We start from the raw sequence: 14440 nt of genomic DNA on the forward strand, positions 1-14440 counted from the left end.
CCTCTTATTAAGGGAAGCGAAAGGGGGTTACAGCGCGGGTGGTCTCTCTGTTCTGCCTTTTAAGTGAATGGCGAAGGATGGAAAAAAAGCGAGACAGAGAAGGAGAATAAGAAGAAAAGCAAGCATTGATTTTTTTTTTCTTTTTCTGCAGCGTTTTAACCCTCTGCTTCTCTACTGGCACTCAAGGATTACTGCGTTGTAAAGTGTAGAAAGTAACAAAAAGGTCGGGGCGGTTGGACTGTGTTATGTATGTGCTTTTGAAGAACATCTAGAGGAATTCAGGGATGTACAAATCTTTGACTGACAGAAGGGGAAATGACTTTAAGTCATGAAATAATAAATTTTTTCTGTATTTGTTTTCATTTGATAAAGTCGGGTTCAAAAATCTATTATATTTTCAGAAAAGCATAGTTATATGCATAATGTTTTTAATAGACAATGCGCTTCTTTGACTAAGCCAAATATGACATTACTCACTATGCTATATAGTATTGGTGCAGAAACAGAAACCTTAAAGACACCTGCTTATTAAAGCCTTTTCCCCTATAAGTTACAGATATTCAGCTTCACTCTCTCCATAGGGGATCCAGGTAACCTGTCAGTGACAATCTTAATGCCTTGCTCAAGGACACTTTGATTAGAGAAAAGGTGATTACGCGGTTCCTCTCAGTATATATTCAGTAAAGGCACCGAACCAATTCACTCTTTCCAGTTTGGAAACACTGCCTCCCTGAGAGATAAACCGAGAGGCAGCTGGGAATCACCTTAAACACTTAACTTAACTTTACACTACGCACCGGGCCCAGCAGCCGGGAGCAGGCGTCCTTGTTGTAAGGTGACCTCTGCATGGTCTAATTGTGACTCTAGCCTGGATAGTCAGTGGGGCGTTCGTACCTTGCAGAGGGTTAGGACTCTGGCTACTGTCCACAGTCCACATCATTACTCTGACTGCAGACCTAACCTTCCAGCGACGACTGGCGGACAGGTTATCGGAGGAAGTGGCCGAGCTCCCGGTTGGTAAGATGTATGGGGGCGGGAGAGTACGCAGCTCGGAGGGTTGGGACGCTGGACTTCAACAAAATAAAGCTAAAATCTATTAGGCACATCGTCTCACGCACATCCCTAAACTGTGAACAGGCTGGCTTTGTTTTGGCTCGAAAGTTATTGAGAGTTAGCGAGTGTGAAATTGCCCTCTGAGTGATGTCATTGGAGGACACTGAACCCTTGTTGTGTTAATTAGAGCTCAATGAAAAAAAGAAAACTGAATAATAATGGCCTTAAGCCTCAATGAGGGACACTGTTAGGAAACGCATATTCCTCCTCGTGAATAGTTTATTTATTTGTCTTTATGTCAATTTCAATAAAATGCATTACATCTGATAAGACTGCACGGAAATGTGTCTAGGATTACATCTCGTGGACTAAACAGGATTATGATTTATGAACCGGGATAACAGGGTTTTTACGGTTCTGCTCATTTTCAGGGCATTGTCACACTGTGATTTAGAAAGTTTAAGCTAAACAGTCTAGTCTAGTCTAAAACCAACCACTGCCCAGCGACCGGAGCAAAGTTTCTCATTTTAAGTAAACATCAAACTAAAATAGGTTTCTGGAAAGATTTGTGGTCAGAAATACACAATTCAGCAACAGATTCTTGATTTATATTTCATCAGAGCCGCCTAGTTTGATCGAAGTTGACGAGCTATGATTGACAGCTGCGTTAGATACTCCTCTGCCCTGTTTGTTTGTTTTTCTTAGGGCGCGATTGAATCTTGCCATTAAGAGCAGAAAAAAGAGGCAGTGGAACCTGACTTTTTCACAGATTATCAGTCTCATGTGCTTCTTTCAGGATAAAGCAAATATAACAAAAAAGATTTTATTAACCAACTTCAGTTACCAACTGTAGCTTTCAGATCTTCTCAACTAAAGTATTATCAATTACCAAATCAATAAGCTATCCATGAATCTGCATCATATCCATCAATTCAGAGGCAGATTGACTCCAATATGTGATTAGGCCAACATTCATATGCCAGTCTAACCCCAGAAGGAATGTCAGTACATGTGGTAAAGTAAATTGTGCATGAAGCATAATGAATGTTTGATTGCTTGGAGAAATGCACTCTTATGTGCCTGCACTTGGCTGGTGGAGAAGGGGTGAGTGCACTCTACTGACCTGTGTGTATCCGCAGGTGGACTTTGAGATGGTGGGAGGTGCGGAAGGACTTGCCGCAGTAGGGGCAGTCCTTGGAGGACGAGGCCACGCTCCGCTCGCGATGCTGGGACAGCGACGGCTGAACGCTCCCCGCCGCCTTCCCCGAGTCCTCCCCGACATCTGGAGCGCACGCCGAGACGGCACAAGGAGGGAGAGACAAATGGAAAGGTGTGTTGAGTGCCACTTCAAAGCCAGCCCTCCACACATCACATCTTATTCTTTTCTTTTTTCCCCTCTTTCTCCTCTGTCTGTCAGTCATTGTCCCTCGTTTTTTCCCCCTCGCTCGAATGTGTGAACGCCACACAAAGTCAAACGCATCAAAACGAGCTCACGGGCCGTGATGTTCTCCTCCTATGACAGAACGCTGACAGTTCATAAGCTTTTCAGCTTCTTTAGAAACACCATAGTCCTGAGATATCACCCCCCCCCTTTTCAATTCACACACACACACACACACACTCAACACCGCCACCTGCACCACCACCACCGCCTCTCTTTTTTTATCCTTGCTATCATCATCATTCCTATTAAGCATATGCTGGATTGCAGTGAAAATTAACAATGCAAAATAAGACAGAACGAAGAAAAAAAAATAAGGGCGAGAGAGAGATAGATTCGGCTATGTCAGCATGGCAGGATCTCCTCGCATCTCTCCCTGCGACCTGATTTTGACAGGTAGCTGTCACAGATATGATAGGGTGATAACGGTTTTGACCCCGCCCTCCCAAAAAAAACGATGATGCACAGTTTAGCGCAACACCAGTCTGTTATCAACGCGATCACCTTCTGAATACGATTCCGAAGATGAGTGACGACAACCTGGGAATGTGTTGACAGCAGCACAATCCGAGGTGAGGGTGTCGCCGTCAGACTGAACACGAGCGCCGGCCCCGTTGTGCGGTCGGTTAAGAGCCTGTGATGTGCTGACAGTCGCGGAATTTAAAAAGGTCTGAGCAACGTAGTTAAGTAAAAAAAAAAAGAAAGAAACTTGAAAAGGAACAAAAAGGGAACGCGCACACAACAGATGCTTGATATGTCTTGTGTCGTGAAGCTGTTAAATTAAAAATATCTGTACTTGTTCCAATAGCACTTGACGGGGCGTCGCTGTGCTGGAGGTTCAACGTCAGCGCAGAACTGTCACGACAGATTTACAGATTTCACAGCAAAGTTTCAAAAAATCATGTGAAAATGTTTTGTTTTTTCTATTTTGGTGCCTTTTTTTTGTTTTTGTGCAGGCTGCCATATCTACATCCACATTTATTGATCTGATATTGTGTATAAGGGAGAGTTAGTGCGGGACGTCATGAACGTCGCGCCCGTGAGCAACAGTGACCCTCATCGCTTCTTCGCCGGGGTTAGAGAAAGAGAGAGCTACAGAAAAAACAAGTCCAAGTCAGTGGCCTCCATGGTAGAAGTGTCAGTGCGCGCGTGACCCAAAGAAGCGCAAACACAGTTAAAAAAAACTATTTATTTTTTAATCTGGCACATGATTTGGTATGCGCGTAGAGAGGAGGGGCGGAGAGGGGAGCCAGAAAGAAAGAAAAAGAATCAAAATCGAGCAACCCACTAAGGCAACCACGCCGCACAATAAGGACATTTTCTTTTTTTAACATTAGCCTAATCTTTTCTTTTCTGCCGCTTCCCATTCCACACCCCACCACCTCCTCCTCCTCCTCTGTCGGGGGGAGTCAAATAAGGTTTTTACAGAATGGAAAGGCCCAAGTCAGCAAGTCCTCTTCCGCGCTGACACTAAACACACGACTCCATTCAGCAAACACTCGCTATCGGGGCTGAGGGCTATTTATCACAAGTGAAACTGAAAGGCAACCTAAATGTAAGTCTGTGACAATGCGCAAATACTAAATACCAGCTGCTTCTACTTGGGCTTGGCAACTGCGCGGTTTAATTCTGTGTGCTAGCGAGGGGGAGAGAAGCCCGCAGACAGTTATTTTTTTTATTTTTTTTTAAAAAGCAGATGTTGAACTGTGGATCTTGGTTTTAACATCATTTTGCTTTTCACATTGTTTTTTAAACGTGATATTAAACAGAGACGATGAGTAGAAACAGAAAGCATGCAAGACAACACAAATAAAATCCTACACAGAGCTTCAACTAAGGTGGTCCAATATTTCCACTGGAACTCCAAAAATGAAATCTAATGAAATGTGTTGGATTGTTTGAAATGGGAAATTGAAAACAGTCCTGCATTTTATTAAATCCACTTTGAAAAAAATGTTTAGAGGAATTTCCGACAAAGATTGTGACCTTTACGACACGACGTATTGCTTAGCTTGATGCAAATCCTACAAAGCGCAACTTGCATGTATAATATATCACAGGTGGAAATGTACGATTCCCTGCATAATTTCACCACCGTGCAAACACACACCTTTCGCATTGTTAATGTGAACGCCATTTAAAAGACGGCCTGTGGACAGGAAATAAATAAATAAATCAAAGCGACGACAATCCCCCCAGTGCCTGGTCCAGGACTGCACCATACTGTAGCCATAGTCGCCCCCTCATAAACATATTTCGAGCGGTCTACTGTACAGATCCCCTTTTGGCAAGACTCCCCAGATCGTGTTAACAGACAGTAGCCCACCTGCCTGCCCCAGATGGGGCTAAAATTAAAAACAATCCAAAACACAGATTAGAAGCAGGACAAACACCAGACCACACGCACACACACACACACGCGCGCACACACACACACACACACACACACACACACACACACAGGCTCTGCCCGTCCGTCACACACTCACACGCCGACGCCCGTCCTTGTGTGTCAGGGTTAATAGTGCTCCTGTAAGAGGAAAGACACATTACTGAGAGGATGAGAGTGTGCTCTCCTGGCATATAACAGCCCTTCAATAATAAATGGGCTTCACACGTTCATACACGCACTACAGAGAAAAAAGGTAAAACAGAAGTTCTGGGGGCCATGCTTCCTTGCTCCTCACGTGAGGCAAGGTGAGTGTCGCACACACGCACACACATACACACACACACATACACACACACGTGTGGGAATCAGCGTCATTCCCAGGCCCTGTCCGGTCTGTCCGGCACCCTCGTCTTTAATCAGTTGACTGATCCGCGGCGTTTAATGCGACTGTTCCAATTACTGTAAAAGTCACACTGCTCCATATAACCGCAAATATTGACACTTTATTGCACAACACATTTATGACATTTTGAAGGTCACCCCGTATATTAGGCGGCGTCGTGCACAGCTGTGTGTGTGACGGGGACGGGGGGGGGTCACTCGATCGCTTGTTGACACCCAGCTGTAACTATCCTCCGAGTATTGATTTTCTCTCCGCATCTCTTTTTTTATGCAAAGAAGATTCACCGTAGGAGACGCAGCATTAAAGTGATTGTCACAGGTGAGCCTTTGGCTGTTTATATACAAGCCTGTAAAGGCCAGCCACTAATTCTCTTTCACTTCGCCGCACTGTCACACAGCTAGGAAGAGATGAATTTTTATGTTCGCAATCTTCAAATTCCACCATTTGCGTGTTAACGGATTGATGGAATTTCGCGTTCAACTCAAGAAAGATTGTTTAGGCATCATTTGAGACACGTAAAAACATACTAATAAAAACCGTACGGGGTTGGCAGTTTTGCTCCCAATGGCCAATAAAGCCGTGGGTGTATCACTGCTTATATGAAAACATATTTTTATTTAAATGAATTACAGTGCAATCACTACACATTTTCAAGTTTTGTTTTTCTGGAACTGTGGCAGAAGAGAATTCATAATTATATCACAGGGTACAACATAAAAAAAACGTGTGATATTTAATGAAAGCTCAGTATTCACAACCCAATGCATCTCTCTCAAGTGTCATAGGCCGCTGCTGAGTTGACATGTTTTATTTCTGACAAACCAGCCATCAATCCCCTCGAAGAATCATCATTTATATCAAGGATAACAAAAAAATACATATATTTCCATTAACCGTTAAACACTACTCCTTCTTTTGCTTCCTCCCGTCAAACTCAAACAGTTTTAATCTGCCATCTATGAAACCGTCGCTCGCCTCTTACCCCAGGAAAAAAAATAAAAACTATCACAGAGGGGTGAGAGGGAAAAGAAGAAGAAGAGAAATACATGTATAATTCAGCTGTATCTGATCTGAGACCAGCTCCTCTCCCCTCTGCCTTTACTGGTGTCACAGCGGCGTAATGGAACATGCCAGAACAAAGGCTCCGAGATCAGATTGGAGCAGAGTTGAGCAGGCCATCTGGGAGGCAGGCTGAGTATCAGTCACTCTGCCTGCTGTCTGCTGCACTCACACTCCCCTCTGACTAACTGTGTGCGAGAGTGCAACTGTGTGTGGAACTGTGTGTGTGTGTGTGCGCGCGAGTACACCTCGCACTCCCTTCCGACAGCACGTCACCGGGAAAGTGCGACGGAGAGCGACCGATGCAATGCCGCCGCGGGGATATGCCACCGGGGCTGCCTCCGCCGCTGACTGACAAATGTATAAATTGATAAGGATCCATGTGTGTGTGTGTGTCGGTGCTCATGTGGGTACCCCTGGGACAGGGCACGCTGCCTACTCCTTTACGGCGACCACACCCAGTTCCCATTAATGGAGGATGCAAAAAAAGAACAACAACAAAAATAAATAGCAAAACCGACGATTGTGGGTCCATATATGGTGACGGGTGTGTGTGTGTGTGTGTGGGGGGGGGGGGTTGCCAGTTCCTTAATGGTCTTCTTTCAATCACACTTTGCACTCTAAACGTTCTGTGGTTTTGATTAGTATGATATCACTTTCAGGAAATAAAACTAGAGGGGGGGGGGGAGCACATCAGTCATAAAAAAAAAATCACAAGATGTTTTGCCTCTTGCGCGGCCATTATTCTAATGCGTCACGTGACTCCCGTCGAGGCCCCGCCGGCCCTCTCCCCGTAGCCAAATAACTGATTGGGGGGCGGGAGGAGGGCTAGAGGGGTGTGTGTTTGTGTGTGTGTGTGTGTGTGTGTGTGTGATTGACGGAAACGGTTTGAAAAGGGGAAAGATATTAAGAGAGATTGGGTGAGAGGCAGGGAGGGGGAGAGAAAGAGAGAAAGAGTAAAATGTGATGACATCATTTGAAAGGCATTAGGCTTTTAAAAATGCGCCCGGGGGGACTTGATTTCCTTACACCAGAGCAACACAACACCATCCGGCCTGATGCTCGCTCTCTCTTCCTCTCTCTCTCTCTCATACACACTCACACACCTCCTAACACCCCCCACACCCCCTTCGTTCTTTTTTTGATTTGGACCACTGCCATCTTTGTGAGCGTCTGGTTCATGCGAGTTAATCAATTTGAGGTTTAGTTACACTGCTGATGCTAGCATTCCAGCCACTGCTAGAACGTAATCTGAACTCGCAGAATTTATTAACCAAACACCAATTATCATTAAACACCACTGCATTATCCCCCTTCCTTTTACTACCTGACAAGGACTACTTAATGAAATTTTAGATTAAAGTTATTTGGTGCATGATTTACGGGGCGTTGAGAAAAGTCTCTTAGTGTGCGGATGCGTTCGTTTGTTTTTGTTTTTTTTTAAAGTTATTTTCTTTCTTTTTTTCAAAGGAGTACACAAGAGATGTGAGAAGTCTCTGAGGTATTACAACAACCAGGTCTATAGACCAAAATGAAGAAGAAAGGGGGGGGGGGGGGGGGCCCGGAGAGGAGCAACTGTGCTCCAAATTCTACACAGCATCCTCACCTCGTACTTGTTGTTTTACCACTGACCCTATCGAGCAACACAAATACAACCAAAGACGAAATGAATTGTGAGAATGAAAAGAAGAAGAATGAAAAAAATAAAAAAAGATGAATACAAATAAAAAATAAAAGGAAATGCAAGTTGTTGTTTACCCGCGCCATGTTTGCGAGATGAAAACAGCAGCAGAATGTGTTACATATAAGGCGGTGGGGTAAACAGGGGCACCAGATGTTCTTTGATGTTAATAATGGCATTTATTATTAATATTAATTAGATCGCATTCAGCAATACATTTGGGCCATTTCCAAGTCAATTAAGCAAAATGGCATTCGGGAGATGTTGAAACGACATTTTAAGGCAGGTGTTCAGCGGTCCCCTATTAAAAACATTTTCACAGCTCCTGAAAAACAACCCATTTCCAGGCCGATTTTATTTATTTTCCTCTTTTGTTTACTCTTCCTCTGTATTTCTCTCTGACGGCATGAACGCGGCAGTTGTGACCATGTCTGAAAAAAAAAAACATATTGGAGGATTGCTTGTAGATTTAACGTGCATTATCTAATTAAAATATACAGTATGTGCTGATTCTGATAATGCGCACGTGTCCACGCCTCCGAGCAAATATGGCGACCCAGACTACGGATGGTGCCTGGGGGGGGGGGTTAATCCAGATATAAAATCATCATTATGACCGTCGTGATGATAATAACAATAAAAAATACTTTGAGGATTAGACAGTTTTCCAAATGGCTCGCTGGTCTCGAGACGAAACCCAAACGAATCAACTGTTAGCGCCAAATTTTCCGTCCGAAAGGCCCAATCCGCGCGGTGAAGTGCTCCAACGCGCCCTTACAGCAGGACACAGGGTTCCCAGGGCCGTGGTTACCAGCCGATACCCGTTCCACCAACTCTAATTAGACAACACAAGCCAGAGGCCTCACACCGGGGGGTGCCTTGTCTATATAATCTCAATAATCCCTGGCTATATGTGTAAGGATAAAAAAAAAAGAAGCTCCATTCAGTTTAATCTAGACCTCTGAATAGGGTCCTGCCACACCTCGCAGACTCAGCGTGTGTTGATGTGTGTGCGCTCGTAGCCCTTTGCTTTTTGGCAGCGAGCACCCCTCCTTTTTCTTTTTTGTTTTTTTTTCAAAAGCCGGTGGAGGCAGCAGCCTTACAATGGTACATTAACAATCTGTGCGTTCATTTATCAGTGTGTGTGATTTGGACTCGCCGTTCATGGCGCACTGCACTTTTCATGGCTGAAAATTAATGAACAAGCCTCCCCCCTCGCAACAAACATGCACCTGTGCTGCAGAGATGGTAATCACAAACATTTATATTTATTAGTGAACGCCCGCACTAAAACTGGAGTTGTGGAGGGAGAGGGGGGGGGGGGGGGTGAAAAAAACAAAAAGCAAAGGAAAGAAGACAGGAGGAGGAGGAGAGGATGGTTCCCTTGTTCAACCTGGGTAATGAAAGGGTAGCAGGTTTTTTCCGCAGAATTGTGTTAAAGCTATTTGTTTGCAGAACTTTCTTGAATGAAAAGTGTGTGTGTGTGTGTGTGTGTGTGTGTGTGTGTGTGTGTGTGTGTGTGGAAGTGCAGGATATCTATTCAGGGAGTGTGATCTTCACACTGAAAATTATTTCTCAAAATCTATCGGGTGAAGGGCATTGCTGCAAAAAAAAAAAAAACACCACCTTGTGTGCTAATTCTAAATGCACAGCCTAAAATACTCGCTGCTTAGGAAATCTGTCAAGGGCGATAGAATTTGTGAAGGGGGCCAAACCCCCCCCCCCCCCCCCCCCTACACAGGTGGAAATGATGGACAGAATGCTTTACGCTCTCCATTCGTCTCTTTCCTCTTCTCTCAGTCTCATCTCTCTTTCCACCCCCTCTTCCTCCTCCCCCCTCCACCCAGACTGACAGAAGGTGGCTCTCTCCCTCAGTAAAGGCTATGCCTCTGCCCAGCTAGGGGAAGAGGAATGGTGCCATAAGTTTCTGCCTGGCACCGGCCCACCTTTGTTCCCCCCCCCCACACACCACCCTCCTCAAGTCTGTTTCAGGCTTCAAAGAGCATTGGAGAAAGACACACACACACACACACACACAGTCACACACATACAAATGTTTGAGGGAGCACTGATGTCTCACTAACTTTATCATTCTAGCAGGGTGATCATAGCCCCGTTGAGAGGCTCTTGAAGATGCTTGAGGGTGTATGAGTGTGTGTGTGAATGCGCGTTTATATGCGTGTGTGTTGTCCACCACTGTCTGTACGTATGCATGAGAGCACAGAAGGCAGATGGGGACAGAGGTGGGTGTCTTTTAGGACAAGAAGACAAGAGCAATTACTAATGTGTTTGTCTGTGCGTTTATGTACACACACACACACACACCCTTGCCAATGTGTGTGTGTGTGTGTGTGTGTGTGTGTGTGTGTTAGTGGTGCTATAATAATCAGGGTGTATATTCATCATGCCCCCTCTCTGTCTGCGTTGGCAGGAAGTGGTGTGGTTACCATTAGTGAAGGATGACTAGGTCGCCGTCTCTTTTACTGGGATGCTGCCGGGTTTCTACGGGTCGAGAAATGTGAGGAGATGAAAGAAGAGGATTTAAGATAGGAGAAGTGACAAAGGTGGAAAGACGGAGAAAAGAAATTAAGGGAAAAGGAAAGGTAGAGAGGACATTACAGGAGAGGATGGGATGGACTTATGGGAAAAGACACTAGAGGGGCTCAAACTAATGGAAAAGAAGAAAAGGAAATGAAACAAAATTAAATAGAAAGGACAAAAGACAAGAACGTTACAAAGGAGGGGTAAGAAGGAACGCAAAAAGATGACACATCGCAGTGTCGGGGAAAAGGAAGGAATATTTAGAAAAAATGTAAGGAGCTTCATACAGGAGAAGTGAAGAGGTGAGAAAATGATGGAATGATGGAACAAGCAGCGGTCACAGTATAAAACTTCTCTCCGGCTGCTTATCTAACCTAAAGATGACGACCGTCCCGTCGCACTGCCCCTTTAACGGCGAATGAGGTAGAACGCCATTGATTTCCTATTCATTCCCGTGCATGCTAAATCAACAGCGAGCACAATAGGCCAATCATCAAACTCAGCTATGGCACCAGCATCCCCATCCCACCCTCGATCCACCTGGCCCTGGCCGGAGTCCATACTGTACCGTGGCGTCGATGCCCTGCACACCGCAGCCATTAGTGGCGTTATTCTCCATCAATGAAAATGAATCAATTAAGCCTCATTAAGGGTGCATATTAAGGTGGAGTAATTATCGAGTGGGGAGCGTGCGGTGATCGATAGCTCGGGAGCATAAATGTGCACTTAAAGACATATATTACCACAAGGGGCGATGAACACTTTTAACAAGGCCACCGTGGTGGAGGGGGGGGCTAAAGTGGGTAAATCTGCTTCACGTAATGCATACATACTGTGCGTGTGTGTGTGTGTGTGTGTGTGTGTGTGTATGTGTGAGAGAATATAGCTCCCCAACATAGCCTGGTCAGGCAGTAAATCCAAGAGACCAAGGACACGTCCCGTTTTCCTCTTCTATGAACTTGTCCAGCGTCTCGGAAAATGAAATAAAAAGATTTATACTGTAGCTTCAAACATCCCCGCCCATGTGTGTGCGTGTGTGTCCACCAGACCACGAGAGATAGAGCAACACTTTAAGAATAAATGAGAGAAAGGCCCACAATTTTAGCGAGGGGGGGGAGGAGTTTTTAAATGCTAGAGGCCGTCACCCTCTGGCCACCCGCTTGCCGACACACACACACACACACACACGTGTGCACACAGTGACATGCACGCACACAATCCCATGCATAACGCCTATTAAAGAGCACGCTCTGTCCCAGTCGCATAATTTTAATTTGTTATGAAGGTCATTGACAGCAAGTAATAATCACCATTGGGGATCTAACAATTTGCCATTTCGGAACATTGAGGCACTGATGACTCAACTATTAATAGACTGAAGGCCCCCCCCCCAACCCCCACCCACCCTGACTCTACACCCCCCTGTCCTCTTAAATGACTTAAAACTATTCCAGTATGTTTTACACTCTCACACAGCCTTAATCATTTTAAAAAAGCCCATATGTCATTATCCCATTCATCGCTTTTGTTTTTTATCAGCGGAGGGACATGTGACATAGGGAGGCAAATTAATGGGAAGCCTAAAAAGACACCCACTGAGGGGGTATCTCCAGAAAAAAAGAATTACATTGTTTAAAAAAGAGGTAAACAGCTTTTTAGTTCTGCTTTAGTTTTTTACTTGCTGCTTTTACAGCGATGTCTGTCGCAGAGAAAACGTGAGGGTTGCCTGTGCGGAGCTGATGAATTCTGAGATCCCCCCCCCCCCCCCGTTTTTGCAAACAAACGCGCGGAGAGACACAATGACAAGTTTTATTTTAGACCAACTCATTTATTTCTCCGCTTTAGCGTCGCCCAGGCCATTCAGACATATGTGTCTGGCATTTGTCGGCAAACAAATAAGTCCGAGCTTAAGCTATTTTTATCAAGCGTGCGAGAGCGTTTGCTCTTTTTAAGTGATCGTCAGTGTTTGGGGCGAATAGAATGGGAGTTGGAATCCTTTATCTTTCAGAGGCTCAACAACTCAAGACTAATTACAAATTAATCTGGATCTGGATATCTGCAATGAGAGGGCCCCAATAAGAACTTGTGGTGTGCTAAGAGGAACTATCTGTTATATATTTATAGGGGAGCTCAACGCATGGAGAGGGAGGCCGGAGATGGAGGCGGCCAAAAACCCAAAGAAGAGAGTGGCGCATAATTGCCTGCCTTCTATTTCCAAGCAGCCACATCAAGGCTGAGGATTGTGGATATTAATAATTGATCATTAGCCTGATAGGGAAGAGCGTGCTCAAGTCTTTAGTGGTGGAAGTTTTGATGGCCGTTTTAGGTCCCTCCCAGGGGTCTCGAGCTCTGTCGCTGTACTTGTGGAGAAGGTCAAGTGGGCTCATTGTTATAAATGGAGCACTATTGTCCTAAACAAATAGTAGGGTAATCTGTTGCTTATTGAACTGCATTGTTTTGTTAAATTTATCTTCTTAGTTTCTTAAAGTTTTTGAAGTGTACCTCATGATGGATCTCAGTACAAAATTCATTTCAGAGTGATGCTCATGAAGTGCAAAGGACCAACAGAGCAATTAATACATATCTGTTACTACTCACAACATCCCATCGAGTTTCTCCCAATGCAGCATTATATTACGTAACTCAGATGTTGAAAGGGGAAGTCGTTTTGCCAAAAGAAATATTTCATACTTGGTAAGGGTGTTGTAGTTAAGACCACCTAAACCAAGACCAAGTCAAGATCAAGACTGGTGTGTGTCGAGACCAAGACAAGACCAAGTCAGGGCGAGATCGAGTCAAGACCAAGACAAGACAAGAGTCCCACACGGCATGACAGACTTACCATAAGATGTGGAACATGTAAACCATATAGACAGTCCTCACATTGGTCTGAAAGATCTAAATTCCCATAAAAACAGCAAAAGAAAACAAATGTGTACCATGAGAAATGTATTGGTAAAATATTCAAAAAGTATCGCAGAGGTGCATTTTATTTGTGGGAATTTTGAATTATGGGCATTAACACTAATGATGTGAACAAATAATTCAGACAATTCACAGTTTAGTGGTCTTGAAATTAAGTTCAGAGTCACAAGAGCGAGTAAAAACGGGGTTGACGATGCAAGACCAGGACTTTCAAAAAGGGGTTTTGAGACCATAATCGATCTTGAGTTCTACAAGAATGCTTGGAATTGTTGAGAATGATCCCGCAGCCAAATGTGTAGTAAAGAGTCTTCTGCCCTCAGCTTGCTGCTCTTCATAATGCATGTAGGTTGGAGGAACTTTAAGTTTAAGAAAGTAAACTGTGACTGATTTAGCGTCTGGATTGACTCTTCATAGAACACCTAAAATAAAGCAGTGCTATCAGTTTCAGGAAGATGTCATCTATTTTGAATGACATTATTTCACATGACAGAGAACATCTGTGTTCATGATACAAGTACGGACTTGAAAATAAACAAATACCAGAGCTTCTTCAGAATGTCTTAGCATCATACAAGTGGACGGGAGGCCATCATTTCTAAGTCTGTCGTCCGTTGCGATTGCTTTTGGGAAACTAGGTCCCGTCCGCTTTTTATCGAATTGCCATTGATCAAGTCTAGGAGAAGTTTGTCACAGAAAAAGGCATGTCTCCACCTCGAATAGCCTCAGTGGAGAGGAACACTACGCATCCATAAAACTTTGAGTTTCTTCACTGGAAAAAAAACAAAAAACATACAAGCTCCTCTACCTGCGCTGGATGCAACAAGTGGAGCCACTTGGCTACATCACACGAAGAAAAATTCCAGAATGACACCAGTAACGCTCTGAAACGTCTGATTTGAGACTGTAGTGGGTGCTACAGTAGTTAACTTCCTGTTGTGGAAATGG

General features: G+C 44.4%; 1 protein-coding gene across 1 annotated transcript in view; it reads right to left on the reverse strand.

Moving 5' to 3' along the window:
* Window positions 1-14440, reverse strand: part of znf536 (zinc finger protein 536) — a 224436-nt gene that overhangs the window by 75714 nt on the left and 134282 nt on the right. Inside the window, 1 exon segment of the mRNA XM_031846060.1 lies at window positions 2177-2335. Within this exon segment, the coding sequence (XP_031701920.1) occupies window positions 2177-2335 (159 nt within the window).

This window comes from Anarrhichthys ocellatus, unplaced genomic scaffold (genome assembly GCF_004355925.1).
Source record: "Anarrhichthys ocellatus isolate YVR2014 unplaced genomic scaffold, GSC_Weel_1.0 scaffold6, whole genome shotgun sequence".
Taxonomy (NCBI): Eukaryota; Metazoa; Chordata; class Actinopteri; order Perciformes; family Anarhichadidae; genus Anarrhichthys; species Anarrhichthys ocellatus.